The 18028-nt window shown below is 40.7% G+C and overlaps 2 protein-coding genes across 11 annotated transcripts; both read left to right on the forward strand.

Moving 5' to 3' along the window:
* Positions 1-323: 323 nt before the first annotated feature.
* LOC115692802 (pentatricopeptide repeat-containing protein At3g09060) lies at positions 324-4680 on the forward strand. 10 transcript variants are annotated; one of them, XM_056314613.1, is made up of 6 exons: positions 324-2652; positions 2935-3093; positions 3207-3285; positions 3389-3475; positions 3987-4047; positions 4155-4680. In XM_056314613.1, the coding sequence occupies exon 1, from the start codon at positions 558-560 to the stop codon at positions 2625-2627; it is 2070 nt and encodes a 689-aa protein (XP_056170588.1). In that variant the 5' UTR covers positions 324-557; the 3' UTR covers positions 2628-2652; positions 2935-3093; positions 3207-3285; positions 3389-3475; positions 3987-4047; positions 4155-4680. The 10 variants fall into 10 exon arrangements, with proteins under 10 accessions (XP_056170588.1, XP_030475661.2, XP_056170582.1 ...); XM_030619801.2 differs by having other exon boundaries at positions 3207-4047; positions 4155-4405; positions 4497-4680; XM_056314607.1 differs by having other exon boundaries at positions 3207-4047; positions 4155-4260; positions 4497-4680.
* Positions 4681-9496: 4816 nt separating this feature from the next.
* On the forward strand, positions 9497-13633 carry LOC115692888 (laccase-4-like). Its single transcript, XM_030619862.2, has 6 exons — positions 9497-9716; positions 10912-11063; positions 11327-11571; positions 11863-11991; positions 12133-13068; positions 13178-13633. Exons 1-6 carry the CDS (start codon positions 9621-9623, stop codon positions 13306-13308), a joined length of 1689 nt encoding a protein of 562 aa, XP_030475722.2. The 5' UTR covers positions 9497-9620; the 3' UTR covers positions 13309-13633.
* Positions 13634-18028: the final 4395 nt, after the last annotated feature.

Consider the following 18028-nt stretch of genomic DNA (forward strand, 5'->3'; position numbering starts at 1 on the left):
CAACTCCACCAACATTTGTTATGAATCTTTTTTCGTATCCGACCCGATACCTTAAGTTTCGGATCGAACCAATCCGTCGACACAAGCAATTCAAGGGAGAAAATAGAGTTGATCAGATATTAACTCCAAATCCTTTTCGAATGGACTCACAAAAGTCTAATGCACTATATGACGATGATCAAGAGCAATTTCCGTGCATCAATCTTTTCATCGGGCCTGCCCAGCCAGGCCCAGGCCCAGCCCAGCCCATACTAGTTTCGTTACGTCGATGGCAAATTCGAAATTATGAGCAGAAATGAGGTCAAACCTTCGCCCCCTTAGCCTCCCCACAGCTTCGGGCTTCGCTTCGCCTTCTTGAGGAGGCCATCGACCCGACGGTGGCGGCCGCGTCTGTTGCAGTTCCTCACCAGCAGCTTCTCCGCCGTCAGAAAGTCGGCCGCGGCCACCCTCTCTCCCTCTCCCTCTCCCTCTCATATGGAGGAACCTCTCTCGTTGCCGGCGACGACCCTCCCTGGAATGAAGTGAAGCATGGCGAGCGAGCTACTGCGGGAGCGCTCATGGCACACCACCTCCCCAAGAACCAACTCCTCTCCCCGAAACGCTTCCTCCAGCGCCTCAAGGCCGAGAAGAACCCGCTCTCCGCCCTCGCGCTCCTCATTGACTCGCCCAGCCGCTCCCGCTCCCCGGACGTCTTCCACCACGTGCTCCGCCGCCTCGTCGACTCCAGGCTCGCCGCCCACGTCGACCGCGTCGTGCAGCTCATCAGGGCCCAGGACTGCAAGTGCCCCGAGGACGTCGCCCTCACCGTCATCAAAGGGTATGCCAAGAACGCGATGCCCGAGGAGGCGCTGGACGTTTTCCGGAACATGGGGGAGATCTTTGGATGCGAGCCCGGGATAAGGTCGTACAATTCTTTGCTGAATGCGTTTATCGAGTCGAACCAGTGGGATCGAGCCGAGTCGTTCTTCGCCTACTTCAAGACGGCGGGGTTGGCGCCGAATTTGCAGACGTATAACGTTTTGATCAAGATATCTTGTAAGAAGAGGCATTTTGAGAAGGCCAAGGAGCTCTTGGAATGGATGTGGGACAATGATTTGAAACCTAATTTGTATAGTTATGGGACCGTGCTCAATGCGCTTGCAAAGACTGGGGATTTGCTGGGTGCGTATGAACTGTTTGATGAAATGTATGAGAGAGGAGTTATGCCTGATGTTACGTCTTATAATATTTTGATTGATGGGTTTTTTAGGAAGAGAGATTATGTGAAGGCTAGTGAAGTCTGGGAGAGGTTGGTGAAATCACCTTCTGTCTATCCAAATGTTGTGACTTACAATGTGATGATTAATGGTTTGTGTAAATGTGGCAAGTTTAGCGAGAGTTTGGAAGTGTGGAAGAGGATGAAGGGAAATAAAAGAGAGATGGATCTGTTCACTTACAGTAATGTAATACACGCGTTCTGTGAGTCGGGGAATGTGGATGCTGCTGAGAGAGTGTACAAGGAGATGGCTGCCAGTGGGCTGTCTCCTGATGTGGTTGTGTACAACACAATGCTCAATGGGTTTTGTCGAGCCGGGAAGGTTGTGGAGTCTTTTGAGTTGTGGAAGGTAATGGAGAAGGAAGGCTGTCATAATATCCGCAGTTATAACACATTTATCATGGGCTTGTTAGAGAATGGGAAGGTGGATGAAGCAATTTCGATGTGGGAACAATTGCATTCTAGCAGTTGCCATGCTGATTCAACAACCTTTGGAGTCATGGTGAAAGGGATGTGCAAGAATGGATATTTAAGTAAAGCTATCAGATTCTTGAAAGGGGCAGAAGATGAGAGGGCTGATTTAGATAACTCTGCCTACTCGTCGATGGTGAATGGATTGTGCAAGGAAGGAAGATTGGATGAAGCAGTCAGCTTCCTTGGTCGGATGGGTAAACGTGGCCATAAGCTGGATCCTCATGTTTGCAACCCATTGATTGACGGATTTGTTCACAATGGTAAATTTCAAGATGCAATCCACCTTCTAAAAGTGATGAACAGTACCAGTTGTCCTCAAACTCTTGTTACCTACAACATTCTAATAAAGGGTTTATGCAAGGCCGAACAGTTTGGTAAGGCATATGATGTAGTGAAGGAGATGCTAGAAAAAGGGTGGCAACCAGACATGATCACGTATAGCTTACTGATGGATGGCCTTTGCAAAGGCAAGAAGGTTGACATGTCCCTTGAATTGTGGCGACTGGTCCTAGCAAAGGGTTTGAAACCTGACATAACTATGCACAACATTATTATTCATGGGCTTTGCTCCGCAGGCAGAGTAGAAGCTGCACTACAACTGTTTTCAAAGATGGGGGAGCAGAACTGCTCTCCAAATCTTGTCACCCTCAACACTTTGATGGAGGGTTTTTACAAGTTGAGAGATTGTGAAAAGGCCTCAGAAATTTGGCACTGCATCTTAAAGCATGGGCTACGGCCAGATATTATTTCCTACAATATTACTCTCAAAGGTCTTTGTAATTGTGGAAAAACATCAAATGCCATTAGTTTCCTAGATGACGCTTTGGCTCATGGGATTATACCTACCGCTATTACATGGAATATATTAGTCAGAGCTATAATAAAACAAGCAACTTGATCTACCATTGCATAATATCAAGGAAGTAAGTTGCTAACTTCTGTTCTTTTGCTTGTTGACTTTTTTGCTTGTCATATGTTCTGCATGTAAATTTTGATTTTTTTGACCACCAAATAAATTGCTCTTCACACCCTTTTTAGCTTGTGATGAGAGCTATACAGGGACTTTCATGCATGTCTCTGATTATGCTTGTTTGGAATATGCTCGTTTGGAATATGCTCTTCACCCTTCTGCCAACTTTTCTTCACAACTATAATTTTTTAAAGAATCAAGATCATTTAAGCTTGTGCTGGGCCTGTTATTCCAGATGTCGGTGACCCTGTATTTTGGATTCTAGAACTTGTATACTCATTGCCATTTGGTGGATGAGAACATGCAAGGTTTTTCAGCTAACTGGATGCCTGATGTTACGGCAGACATTGAATAGTTTCATGATATGATGCCCAAGTTCCTCCCACATAACGTGGTATGATTTTTCTGCTGTTATCGTATAACATTTGAGTTACTACTCCGCTTTTATATCTTTCCCATTTAGCAGTTATTTAATTTCATAATCTTAACATGTTTTGTTTTCTTCAGCTGGTTCTGCATGGTGGGTTAGACACATTTGCCTTTCTGGAAAGTACCGTGAACCACCCATTCACTTATCCTTAAAATGGTATCCCCCTACCCCAACTTGACTTCTTAGGGTATATAATTCTTTTTTGTGATTCGTTTGATTATATTTGTAATCATGAGAGTGCATTTTTGGAAACTGTCAGCATAAGTACTTACGTCAGTGGATATTTGCCGCTTTCATCTATAAAAAATTATGCTGTTATCAAACCGAGAATGGTTCCGATCCAAAGGTATGCCCCCTTCCCCAAGAAAAAAGATATATTGCTTTCTCTTTGTTTTTACTCATGAAGCCTTTGACATCTTAGATTTTTCCATGAGTTCTAAATTTAGGAGGCTTCACTTTAAGCCTGCCTATTTACTCATTAGTCGAGGTCAAATTATAGTTGCAATTCCATGAGGAAGTTGATACGAGTCAGTTAAGCATCAGAAATGGTAATTAACTTACCGGTGTCTTAGTGATTAGACATATACTAAGACCAAATTCAATGATGCTAAAGCAATGTAGCATGATGTATCAACCCAAGAAATAAGATCGTACTTGGGGTTATTTTGTCATGCAATAATTTTCGCCCCTACCCTTACATCCTAAAGAACAGCATGAAAGTATCATATAACCATTTCTATCTTTATAAGATTCTTTGGAAAGGGAAAAAAATGTCCCTATTGTCCCTGTTTTCCTTGATATCGCTTGCTCCTAGGCAATATTGCAAAAGCTAAGATGTGTACTTCCGATCAATTCAGGATGAGAAGAAAGAATTAACACCATTGGCATGCCCTTCAAGCTCTTGATCTTAAACGCAAGGTACAAATTCCTCCTGATTTATATGCTTAATGTGGGTCGGGTGCGTTGGGAATTATTGCTTCTGTTTTTTATTCGGTCTTTGTTCTCTGCGTCATTCTTATCTCCAGCTCTGAGGATCCTCTGTCGGATTGCAATTAATTCTGCTATGTACGCATGATTTCGAGAAGTTGATTTGCTCCTGGCTCTACTTAATCTTTTTCAAAGGACATTAAGGTATTCTTCAAATTCTTCATACCTGCAACGGTCCTCTAGCATGCCATCTCACCAAGTAGTAGAGCTTTGCAATTGGGACATAGACTTCAAAGTGGCACGTTTACTTGGAGGTAGCACGATGGCAGGTAGCTGAGGAGTTTACTTGGTACTCGGCACGTGCATGTATTTTTCTTTATATCGCATGGACTGGTGTGCATAAGCAGGGTTCAGGAGATTGATGTCATCTATTTATGCAGCCATGAAGCATTCGAAGGAAGGCACGGCTGACATGCATAAGCGAAATTCCGACAAGGATTGTGCCTTATTTGTTCTCCTAAGCTGTGAAAAAATATACATCGTACGAGGACTTCAGGCTGTTAATTCGCAATACTTGTAGTAGAATAATTGAGCCAGTTGAGTAAAATATTACCCACCCCCTCCTCTCTCTCTCTCTTTGGGTGATAAAAAAAAGTTTTCAGGCGAATCAAATCGGGGGAATTGGAGCTGCCTTGCGAGTTGATTCGCGTTAGCGGTAGCTTAGTTGGAGCCGAAACTCTCATCCGTCACTCCAGGCGCGGGAGGTTACAATACCTGCCTACCCGGCATTAGCCAGCTTTGTAGCTGACGTGGAGTCTACCTTCTCCACCCAGACGCCTCCATATTCCCTCCTTATCTTTTTCTTTCCAGGAGAGAGAGAGTACAAGGGATGCTACAGGGACTCCCGCCCCAGGCAAGAGCTCCATGCATAGTGCCCCTTTAAGCCTTTTAAGGTCTTGCTCAGGACCTATCAAATGTACATAGTTGATTAGGTGGGATGGTGAATATTAAATCGCGACGTGTCTTCTTGAAACCTCATATTGTTTGAGATGAGTAGTAGGTTCTGTAATGAGAGGTAATGCTTAGATTGTGGCCACCTCTGCAAAATCTCAATATAAATACTGCCTGTAAGTAAACGTTATACAAAAGATATCTTAAATGTGTTTTGTTTTATGTTATATGCCATGCTCCTCCTAAATTAAGGTTTCCCGTATCTATCCTCTTCACTTATTTGTTGTCTTAGTGCCACCTCTATGTTTTTGGGTGAGCAGAGGTTATCTTGAATTGGTGGATGAGGGTGCAATCCTAGTGAGGTTGCTGCATTCCGACGACTGATCTGCATCTGTGAGAATGACACTGAGATCAGTCACTAGAGTGAATCTATTTCATATAAAAGGTAACAATTAGTTTGGACCCAAAACGAGGGGGCCAAAAAACCAGAAAAAGCAAAAACGAGAGCAAGAAATGGATGGGCAATGCAGGCAATTTTAAATTCGTGAGACAGCTACTTCTACTAGCTAGAGACTCAGACTCACCCACCGTTGGTTCAATCTTTGCTTTCAAACCAAACTTTGGTTACTTGGTCTGCTCTGCGACATTTGATGCATGACCTGAAAAGTATTTCCTACCCATTTTTATTAGTTGTGGTATCTATCCGACAAGGACTAGACTTCGCGTCTTCTGGAGTTCCCCATTTGAATGGGACCAAGTTCACTTATACCATGAAGAATGTGTAGTAAAAGTACTGAATCGCAATCGATTGGGATCGAAGCAACGTTGCTGTTTCGTAATATGCTGTCGAAAGCTCATGCTGGTTCGAACATCTTTTTTTTATTATTATTTTTTGAGCATGCTTTTCAGTCGTTATATTGCGAATGGCAGGCCGAGAATTTTAGGGAGCGCAACATAAATTTTCTCGAAAACATTTTTGGCTTTGTGATTAAGAGAAGTTTGGTGTCTAGGGAGGGTGGGGGCTACCGCCAACTCCCTCCCTGAGGTCTGCCGGTGCTCCTGGTTTTAGAGACCAGAATATAATGTAAATTTTGGCTTGTTGATAATGAATATGGTGGAATTAAAGGTTAAATTCTTGAGAGTGTTGTCTTTCACTTATTAAGTGTAACACCATGTGCTAGTAAGTAGCTATAGTGAAGATACTCTCGTATAGGTTAGGAACAATTATGGTTTAGATTCAGTTTATTTAATTTGGTCCATTATCATCGTCAAGAAACAAGGGATACGCATTGGATCCGACAAACAGCAAGGGCACGTTTTGACATATCTCTTGCATCGATTTATCCACTATAAATTGCAAATGTACTATAGAAAAACTGTATCTTTCTTTTTTTTGGTCGGAAGAAAAAAAAAAGTGTACCTTGACAAGCTTTGTAATGTAGCATCTTTCAAGCCACGTGTTCGTGGAAGCACATTGAGGCTCTTAAGTATACTCGCAGTTGTCATATGATGTGACTGTATTATGGTGCAGAATAATGTGTATGTTAGACAATCTTTAAATAATAAAAAAGTTTCCGACCAAAAAAAGAATAATAAAAAAATTGCATAGAATAAAACTCTGTGTTTGAGCCACGTTATCACAAAATTCCATTTTCTTATTCCTTAATTAGAACCAACCTTTTCTGTTAGAGTTAATATTCTTTTAGTCTGTATATGTTTATATATATTATGATGGTTCTACTAATTGTGGATAAGAGTCATACAAATTGAGTGGGGTCATATCAATTTACCTATATATATACACATACATGATTTTATGACAAAATAACCGTACGGTTTTAAGTTAGTGAAGAAATCTATAATCTATGAATATAAGTCCATTTTTTTTTAGTTCATTTGGTTTAATGTGGTCACCATAATAGATGAAGGTACTTCATTGTTTGGCACCGAGAAAATTGTCCAAAAGTCTTAAATGTATTGTACGGAGGACTGTTATACGGTGGCCAATTCAGTCCGAAATTATTCAATGTTGTCAATTTAGTCCTAAATCTTTTGACGATTTTTTAATGTAGTCCTTTCGACTAATTTTGGCTAGAAATCACTAACGTAGATGCTGATTGTCCTACGCGGTGCTGGCTGACGCTGATGTGGTTGATTTTTGTAATTTGTTGCAATTTTTTTGAGTTTTTTTTTTTTTTGTCCTTTTTTTTCTTATTTTCCTTTGTGGCTGGGGGGTCATCGGGGCCTCAATTAGGGGCAATCGGTTTCAGCATGGGTCGTATACACCTTGGAACTAAGAATTGGACCAATCAGTCTCGGTCTGCCTCTCGAGTTGGACCGGTGATCGGCCAAATTTTTTTTTGTTTCTTCACAAAAAATAAATAGTTTTCATTGCAAAATCTCATGCAAAGCATGTATGAGAAAATTAGTATGTATTTTGCCTCCATTTATTTCGCGGAAAATGAATGATTTGAAAAATATTTTCCTAAAAATGATTGCCTGTATCGCTTGAAATAATTAGTCAATGAAAAAAGTTTTATCATCAACAATAATTTGTATCTAAACATTTTCATAAATGATGATAGTTTTTTCAGTTCGCTCATTTTTGTAAGCGATACAAGTGATTATTATTAAAAAATATTTTTAAAATCATTTATTTTTCGCAAAATAAACGCACCCTTTATCATCTCGTGTTTTTGTAGTACTACCACTTCGCATCATGTACTTTGCATCATGTACTTCTGAATATGCAACTTTGCATTTCTATGCGGAAATCCAAGAATGAAACCACATAGATGTCCTTTATAAAAACCCTCAAAATTTCCAAGTCTTCCGCAAACCCTAACCCTGATCACCTCAATCTGTCTACCTCCCACCACCCACCACCAGCTGCCCCTCCTGGTCGCCACCCAACTGCCTTTGACCACCGTCTTGGTGGAGCTGACGCTGCCTTCCACATATCTCTCTCTCTCTCTCTCTCTCACAGAAGGGGAGTTGGTGGCGAGCGTGCATGGTTCGGAAGATAAAGATGACCTTAGATCGATATTGTCCATGGCTTCCACGACCTCAATGTAAGGGGGCCATGACGACCTTGGATTGAGGCTGCAAATGCCGCGGCAACCTTAGATCTAAGGTTGCCGTGGTGCTCGTGTCTAGGGAAGGGAGGGGAGGGAGGGGAGGGAGAGAGGGTGACGAGGGTGGTGGGAAGGAGGGCAATGACGAGCTGAACTAGGGTTGCTACATTGCGGTTCAGGGTCCTATGTAGTCGGGCACTAAGAAAAGTGGTGAGGATACTTTGGAAAGAAACTGGAGAGTTAGTACTTAATTATTGTTTCTTATCGGTAGATAGAATCTAGTGTCTAGTTACACAGTGAGAATGCAAAACCGCTATTCAAAAGATAAGATACCATGCATGGTGATGAATACGTGAAACGTAAGGATGATTATTGAAACTTCTCCTAAAGGATTTGGAGAATTAAGTAGTGGTACCCATGTATTTGTAGTTTATTGGATTTTATCGAAGCTGCACATTGTAATATGACTGAACAAAGAAAGGGTGAATGCATCAGCAATTCAAGCAAGAGATAGTCGCAAGAACCCTTTTTATGATAAGCCATTATCCAATTATAATATCAACTCGCATATATTTTAGAACCAAACACACCCAACGACAGTATCGTCCGAGGCAACAAGGATTATAAAAGTGTCCTAGCTTCAACATAAACATTGCACGTACTTAAACATTGGTAAGGTCCATGCCACCATAGAAAGGCTCCTAAAAGTCCACGTCTTGCTTATTCACGAATACGATCAGGTTGACTAGCTCAACCATATACAAAACCCGCTCGTTGTTGCCATCTATATACGCCAACCCATCCATAAGAGATTGTCGTGTAACTAAACTATATTTAAAGTGGTGACATATTGGTTTTCTTTTGCTTTTTTTTTTAAAATTATTATTATTGTTAATAAATATCCTCGATACTTATAAGTGTTAAAAACTTGAGATGGACTTTGCCTCATTATGTGCGTGCTAAGCAAGAAGAAGCAGAAGGTTGATGCTCCAGCCGAACTTTTTCATGCAAAGTTGAACAGTTAAAACAAAACAAATTAATTCAAATAAAAAAAAAGGCATGGCAACTGAAAATTAAACAGATATGATTATTAGAAAAACAAGAAATTCTAGAATGTATGATGCTTCAGCTTAGGAAAGAGGTCGATTTCATGGAACGCACACCAGAAGTTGAGTGGCAACTTCCAGGATCCACTCACTGAGCGAGCCTCTGAGAAAAAGAAGAACGAACAAACTGTACACTTTATGTAATCTGCAAGGAAATGAGAGGTTAAAACCTCCAGGTGTATATCACTTTATTGGCTGGGGAAAATGAAAATCTTTATTGCCAAGGATTCCCTTCGCTTCACCTACTCAAGCAAAAACGACGTTGCAGCAATTCTCTCTGTGCCCTATATAAGCTTGCGTTGGCAAGTCATTGATTAGAGCAAGAAATCATATTTACACGCACAAGTCCAAAGACAAACCTGATCGACCTGAGAGAGAGAGAGAGAGAGAGAGAGAGAGAGAGAGAGAGAGAGAGAGAGAGAGAGAGAGAGAGATGGGGTCATGCTGGGTTCGTCTCATTCTTCTTCTCTTGGGGGTGCTCGTTCTTCCTGCAATCGTGGAGTGCAGAGTTCGACACTACAAGTTCAATGTGAGTTCATGGTCTTTTGTTGTGTTTATGGTTTTCGTCGTTAAAAGATAACATTGCTGTCGTTTTTCTTCCCATGCATGCGTATGTATTTGCTGTTTCATAAGCTGCTTCACGTTCTGCCTTACATGCATGATAAAGGAAGAGATTATACGTGCTACTATCATACGTGCCTTACATGCATATCTTATTCCATATTCAAGCGATGTACGTAGGAGAATTGCGGAGTCTTAAATTTGCTGTTTTTCGTACTAAAGTGGGGATGTGCAAAATGGGTTTGCTGCATGCAAGTTGGCAACCAGTCTGCTTTAAATGAGTCGTTTAGTACATCATGCTAATTAGATAGCCTTGGTAGAAGGAGGAAATAAGAACATGAAAACACAAAAAAAAAAATGCGATGTAAATATATATAGCTCTGCATTAATATATAGAGCTAGCAAGAGGATATCAATCCTGCTGCTTTTGGGTCCTATAAATATAAGTTTGATGGACAATCAATAATGGCTTTAGCTAATATGGTTGGTCTCACTAACTACAAAAGAACTTCAATGCGTCCCCACCATATGCTGATATGATCACATCTACCTAATGAGCCAACAAAAAGAATCTCAGTTCTTGCACATTTTGGCTAACGCTATTTGAACTCTTCTCACTTGGATTTGGCACACGTATATATTAGATTTCGAGTTGATTTTCCTGGATATTTGACTTTAGCATGAAAAGAGGAAAACATGTGATAGGCTGACAATTTGTGTCTTCATGTCATATCAACGATAACTATTCATGTCCTTACAAAAAAAAAATGATAACTATTCATGTCATTTTGCGTCGTTACAAAAATACCTCGACGTGATTACAAAGTGTTTTCCACTGAAAATAGATGAATACATGTCAATCTGTACGAGTTTCAATTCGAGTTTCTCTCAATAAATACATATTGTTTCGTGTCAAGAAACACCACCACACACATCAGCGTCGAAGTTCTCTAAGACCGTGCTAGGATTAGGGAATGTCTTAGCTAGAGATCTATCTGTTTTCATTTGGTATGCGAGGTAGGTGAGTAGTCTCATATCCCCACCAAACGAGTGTGCCCCAGTAAAACAGAAAAAGACCCTGCGGCCAATCTCACGAAGATGGTCTAGGATTTAACTGCAGATGAATAAACATTTGATTGGGTGTGGATAAAAATCTTGGGCAGGTGGTGACGAAGAACATGACAAGATTATGCTCCACCAAGCCCATCGTCACCGTCAATGGAAAGTTCCCAGGACCCACCCTCTACGCCAGGGAAGGCGACACAGTGCTTGTCAAGGTCGCCAACCACGTCAAGTACAACGTTACCATTCACTGGTGAGACACCCACCAAACTCTTCTACTTGGTTAGCAATAGTTTATTAGGTTAGACCTGAGACTATTATAACTGTCAATTTGTGTTAACCAAATCTGCACATGTTCTTGTCTGTCTGGCAAAATCAAAACACAAGTGCTGGAGCAGTCGCAGTCGCATTTTTCTTTAGAGATTGCCATTAGAAAACTTTTCTGTTTTGACAACCCTTCTCATTTTATACGCGTTGAATTTCGAATTCGAATGTAATATATACACGGCATGGCAGGCACGGTGTCCGACAGCTCAGAACGGGCTGGGCCGATGGGCCGGCGTACATAACCCAATGCCCGATCCAGACGGGCCAATCCTTTGTCTACAACTTCACGATCAAGGGGCAGAGAGGGACGCTTCTCTGGCACGCGCACATTCAGTGGCTGAGAGCAACCCTGCACGGTGCTATCGTCATCTTGCCGAAGCGCGGCGTCCCCTATCCCTTCCCCAAACCCAACAAGGAATTTGTTATCATCTTGGGTGGGTCCAATTTGATTACTTTGATCGTCTCTTACAAACATAGTTGTCACTAAGAAAGCACAGCTATTATTGGTTAAGCGCGATAATGAAGTTTTAATTGAGATCAAATCAGTCACAAAATAAGAAAAGGGGATGCTAGCGTGTGGGAGAAAACAAGAAATTTACTGTATTCGCTCTAAAATATAAGAGTTGAGTCATAAACATAACAACTACGGCCTAACATCTGAGGTTATATAATGTGATTTTTTCGGAAGACTAATAACATACTTCATCTGTCTATAAATATGGCAGCCGAATGGTGGAAATCGGACACCGAAGCCGTGATCAACGAAGCTATGAGTTCGGGATTGGCGCCGAATGTTTCGGATGCTCACACCATTAACGGACATCCTGGGTCCGTTTCGGCTTGCCCTTCGGAAGGTAGTCACTGGTTAATAAGATCATTAATGTACATCACTCAATCGAAACTCGGGTCTGCATGCTATTGACCTTCTGTTTTATGCTATTGATGCAAAATTTAGAGATGTTTGCATCGTGAATATATCTCTTTATCATGTGAAGGTAGCTATACGTTGCCGGTGGAAAGCGGCAAGACCTATCTGTTGCGGATAGTCAATGCTGCACTCAATGAAGAGCTCTTCTTCAAGATCGCGCAGCACAACCTAACCGTGGTGGAAGTCGATGCCACGTATGTGAAACCGTTCCAAACGGACACCATCCTGATTACTCCGGGTCAGACCACAAACGTCCTCGTCACCACAGACCGAAACTCCGGCAAGTACTTGATCACCGCCTCCACATTCATGGAAACGTCCATCGTGGCCATCGACAACGTGACCGCAACCGCGACCGTGCATTACTCCGGCACCCTCGCCAGCACCCCCACGATGCTCACCAAACCGCCTCCTCAAAATGCCTCCTCGGTGGCCAACAGATTCAACAACGCCCTTCGAAGCCTCGACTCGAAGAAGTATCCGGCAATGGTCCCAAAGACCGTCGACCACAACCTCTTCTTCACTGTCGGCTTAGGGGTCAACCCCTGCCCGACTTGCACGGCTGCGGCTGCGAACTTAAGCAGGGTCGTGGCGGCCGTAAACAACGTCACATTTGTGATGCCGAATATTGCCCTCCTACAAGCTCATTTCTTCAACATCAGCGGAGTTTTCACGACCGACTTTCCTGGTAACCCTCCAACGCCGTTCAACTACACTGGGACGCCACCGGCGAACATGCAAACCACGAACGGCACGAAGGTCTACCGGTTGCCATACAACGCCACGGTCCAGCTGGTTTTACAGGACACTGGGATAATCGCGCCAGAGACCCACCCGGTCCATTTGCACGGATTCAACTTCTTCATTGTGGGCAGAGGATTGGGGAATTATAACCCAAAGAAGGATCCCAAGAAGTTCAATCTGGTTGACCCTGTGGAGAGGAACACGCTTGGAGTCCCATCTGGTGGATGGACAGCTCTTAGATTCAGAGCAGACAATCCAGGTAACAAGAAACACTCAACTTAATTCCCTTCTTTTTTGTTGATCAACTCATTATTAATCTCGATAAATTTACTGATTCAAGTTCTTTTTTTTGGGTTCCAAACGAGTAGGAGTTTGGTTCATGCACTGCCATTTGGAAGTACACACAAGTTGGGGACTGAAAATGGCATTCTTGGTGGACAATGGGAAGCGCCCTAGTCAGACTCTGCTTCCACCTCCAAGCGATCTTCCACAGTGTTGATCATTTGATCATGAGGACGAAAAGCAATTGCAAATTATACCAAGTTAGAGGAATCTCCTCGTTGAAGAAGAAGAAGAAGATGGGTAGAGAAAAGGCAAAGTCATACAAGGTTTGACCAATAAGAGAGAGGGCAATAAGCTAAAGTGAGCCTTGATGAGATCATACTATCCTAACAATTGTTTCTTGAGCAAATAGAAGAATTTGCTCGACCGTGTTGCAATAAGTTAAGGAAGAAAAGGAGTTTGCTTTTTTCCTTGGAAGATTGAGGAGTGTAATTTTTTTCTAAAGCTATACATACACGTAATAAAGAGAGAGAATTCTGAAATCCATGTGAAACGTGCACTGACAGTAATTAAAGAAAAATAATTGTAGTAGTGTATTGTTGGTGACATTGATCTATGACGAAGGCGAAAAAAGTAGAGTAATTGCGCCGAGAAGTTTCGGCTTCAAAAGATTGGAGAGAGTTCGAGATCGCTTCGTAATTCTTCACTCAGTTTTAGATAGAGTGGCGAGTCTACGAATCAAAGTGGCGAGAAAAAGAAAAATGCTGGAATTGAAATTACAAGGAACTGAAGTACAGAGGAATTTGAAATTGCATTGAAAGGAAAAAGTACATGGAATGCGAAGTAGGTAAAGATAGGTAAAACTGTCCGAGACTGGGTTGGTCGAGGTAATTTTTGCTCGTGTGCTTTGACTTGAATTCCTCCAAGCTTTGACACGCGCATCACCCAAAGCCATCTCCTCTATGGTCCAACATTCATGAGTGAGTTTCCTCTTTCATTTTGCCAAAATTCACCAGATTCGACCATGGTAGGCACAACACTTTGACCGAGCTTCAAGTAAGTTCCATTCTTCAAGCCAAGAAATAAACTCGCGACCATAGCGTGCATCAATTTTTCATGAAACACCTCTTGAAACGACGTGCTGTAAAAAGTGGATATCAACAACTATACAATTTGGAATCTCGGTTTACGAAACATATAAAAGCAGAGTTCATCAATCTCGAGTTTATTCATCTCGAATTGGTTAAAGGGACAATGAAAAGAAATTTTTTTTGGTCGAAAGACAATGAAAAGATTTTTTTTTTTTGGTCTGAACAATGAAAAGAATTTAGTAGGTAAAACTTTACACGTGGTCGAGTCATATGGGCCGCCCATAATGGGCTTGAGCCACGCCCAATCCAATTCTATTTGAGAGCTCCCTTGGGAGGGAACAAGCAAAGAGAAGTTAAATAACTTCTCCCTACTCTCACGTTAATAGGTGAAACCGAGATAAGAGAGAAAGATAAAATCTCCAAACAAATTGCAAGCAAAGTATGAGTTCACCGGGTATATTTGTTTGTGGGCATACGAGCGTTAGTTCCAGTCCATGATTACACTTTTGACTAGCGCAGATACATAAGTAATATATGGAGCAATCTCAATTTATTGGAACTTGGGGTACGAGTACCCAAAACCTGTCACTAGTATCACAGCATGCTCATAGTCTGTGTTGCTTCATTTATATCCATTAAATGCTATCTTAAAACGTTTTGAGTATGCATTCCATGTTTAATACCTCTAGGTTACGTTTGGTAGTCGAGATAAAAATCAGGATATGATAAATTTTATCCTATTCAGTATTTGGTTCCTGCCTAAGACAGGATAATGTCAAATATCCTATCTATTGTTTGGGGAATCGCAGTAACAAAGCCGGATACTTTCACATCTTACCATGTCCATCATTTGCTATGAACGTCATATTAGTATAAATGAACCTAAAAATTGCACAAACGGAGATGATAAAAATCTCTCTCGACAATCTTACCAACTTCATTTTTATTTCCTTATTTTTTTCCCTCTCTTTTCTAATTCTTTTCTTTTTTATTTCTTTTTTCCCCTTCCATCGTTCTCTTATAAAATTTTATTAAATAGTAAACTACACTAATATACCTAAAAAATGTAATAAATATAATTACTAAATTTATTTATCTATATATATGAAATTTGTATCATAAGATAGAAAAAAATTTGAATATATAAATAAAAATAATAATAAATAAAGACGAAATTATTGTTTTTTTTGTAATAATGCATACAACTATCATTATATGTATTTTTTTGAAGATTCATAGGATATTTTATGAATTTTTGTAATTTAATAAGCTAGTCAAGAGTAAGAAGATGCTGATGTGGCAGACACACCAGTGCCACGTCAAATTTGGCATGTGTTGCTACATGGGTGGCACATGGTAGTCCAACCCAGTGTGCCACGTCGGATGATGGAGTGGCAGTTGACGGACAACCATGTAATCATTATGCAGGCTAGTGCAAAATTTGACACATGTAGTAGAAAATGTACAGTTGCATTCCGAGTGCTTCTGATTATTATCATCAACTTAGTATGATCTTATTTACCGCGGTTATGAATGGTAAGATGAAGTGAGTATATTTGATTAGTGTACGCTCTCAATTTGCTCGTGACCTGTATTCGAGAAATTGCTCTACTGAAATAGTTGCCAAATATTCTACGCGCGTTGTAATATTGTGATTCTTGTTTCGGGATTTCTCTAATTTTATATCCTCTCTTATTGTATGGATAGATTACGTACATACGATGATACCGAGATATCGTACAAAGTGTGTTTATTTAGAATCAAAGGCTAGATCTTTAATATCGCTTTTCCCTTTTATATGTATCGGATGCTAACTATCTGAGATATCTCTTGATAAATATGAGAAAAATGGAGGCAATGATTACTTTAACAAAGAAGTAGTCTTGTTGGATGCATTGTCTGATGCCTCAAGAAACTGGTTGAGGAAGTTGGCCTTTTTGGTGGTATGGTGGATGTAATTAGGGCTTATCCATGTAGTTCTCAAATTTGAGACATAGGCATCATGCTGCTCTTCGATGTCGATTCGATCGGGCCTCCAAGAGAGTCGAGGAATGTTGAAAGATGAGAAGAATGCTGGTTTTGAAATTTAGGTACCCTTTTTCTTTTATCATGGACAGATTGTATCGATCAGGTCTAAATTCGGACAAAAATGAAAACATCCTGTGTCTTATTAGAGTCTCAAATTTATACGGATTGGCACTACCAAAAGCGAGGTTCGGCCTCGCCGGCTTCGTGATACTGCTGCTCATCCTATCAAAAACATTTCTTCCAACACTGTTTTCAAGTCTGACAAAAACCTAGCAGTAAAAAAACTAAGCAAAAAAGAGTCTCTGTTTCCCTAATATTCACGCCACTTCTCTCTGTCTCTCTCTCTCTCTCTCCACGAAACACATCAAGCACGGAAAGAGACACAACCGAGATTGGGTCGTCCTGGTTAAGACAGATTCCTGCAACAGAATCAAGACGGCCAACTAAAAGCAGAAAAAGAGTCCGGTCCACACTTACTACACATCACCTCAAAAGCAGCACTAGCAAGTTCTTGTCTTTCTCTCTCCCTCGCTCCCTCCTCATTTTACTCAACCTTCTTCCTCTTCCTTTTGACCTAACACCACGCGCCCCCCCCCCCTAAACTTCTTTATTCGGATATGGGTTTTCTCTCTGCTATACTTAACCGTCCTTGTTCATACCTACTCCACGATTTGTCTAACCCACATAGTGAGAAACCAATTACAGATGAGTGGCACGGTGCATGCTTAGCTTAATTGTATTTAGGTCATTCAAGTCCCTTTCGTTTCACCACTCATTGACCTTGCTTTTAAGAATGGAGTTTGGGGCATCATTCGCATACCGACCTATGTCTGACTGTCAGAGAGAGAATCCTTGTGGGTTTTGTGCTGAAAGTTTTCCAAGAACCGATGAACTATCTAATACTATGAGATAAAATTTATAACGGTTGTCTTGCTAATTCCTTATTATAATAATTATTATTATTGCAAAAACACAAACGGTCCCTCAAAATTTGACTTAATGTACAATATGGATCATAGACTTCTAATTTGTTTAATGTAATCCTTGAACTATTAGTAAATGTTCAATGTAGTCATTTTGTTTGTTCAAATGACAAATTAGACTATATTTGATGACGTAGATTATTATATGCTGAGTTGGATTTTTAAAATTGGTGAATCATCATGTCCAACTTTTTATCCATCTACTTTAGAAAAGAGGAAAAAATTAGGGCGTTAGTATTTCTATCATTATTTGTTAATACTGATTATAATATCATGATTTTAGATGAATATCTTACGTGGATAATCCACGTGTAACTTTTATTTTTGGGTCCACCGCTCAAACTAAATAGATTGAAAGCCATATCAGTAGATTCCGTTAACTTAAATTAATGAAAAGACGACATTGAACATTTCCATGTAGTTTAGAGACTAGATCGATTGAAAATTTTCCCATAATTCTAGGACCGCATCAAATAAATTAAAAGTCCAAAGACGACATTGCATATTGAACCAAAATTTAAACACTGTTTATGTCATTTACCCTTACTATTATTTTGTAATTATTGGTTGTCCTTGGATTGGTTCGGTTGGGTTTATCATTCGATGGAACCTTCTCCCAAGAACCTTAAAAGAAGAAGAAGAAAAGCAAACATCTTTGCCTAACAATAATATTCTCATGACTAAAACATGCACTTCCCAACAATATTATCTTTCAAGTTACGCGTTAAATACTCCTCTGAATGTGAATGTGAAGTTTCTTGGTCAAATATGCGATGTGCTGTCTCACAGAGTATGAGAATACTATACTATCGTTTAGTCTCTATTATACCTACCT

The sequence above is a fragment of the Syzygium oleosum genome, unplaced genomic scaffold (assembly GCF_021117445.2).
Source record: "Syzygium oleosum isolate NSW1041296 unplaced genomic scaffold, Sole_v2.1 Sole_v2.09, whole genome shotgun sequence".
NCBI classification, from domain to species: domain Eukaryota; kingdom Viridiplantae; phylum Streptophyta; class Magnoliopsida; order Myrtales; family Myrtaceae; genus Syzygium; species Syzygium oleosum.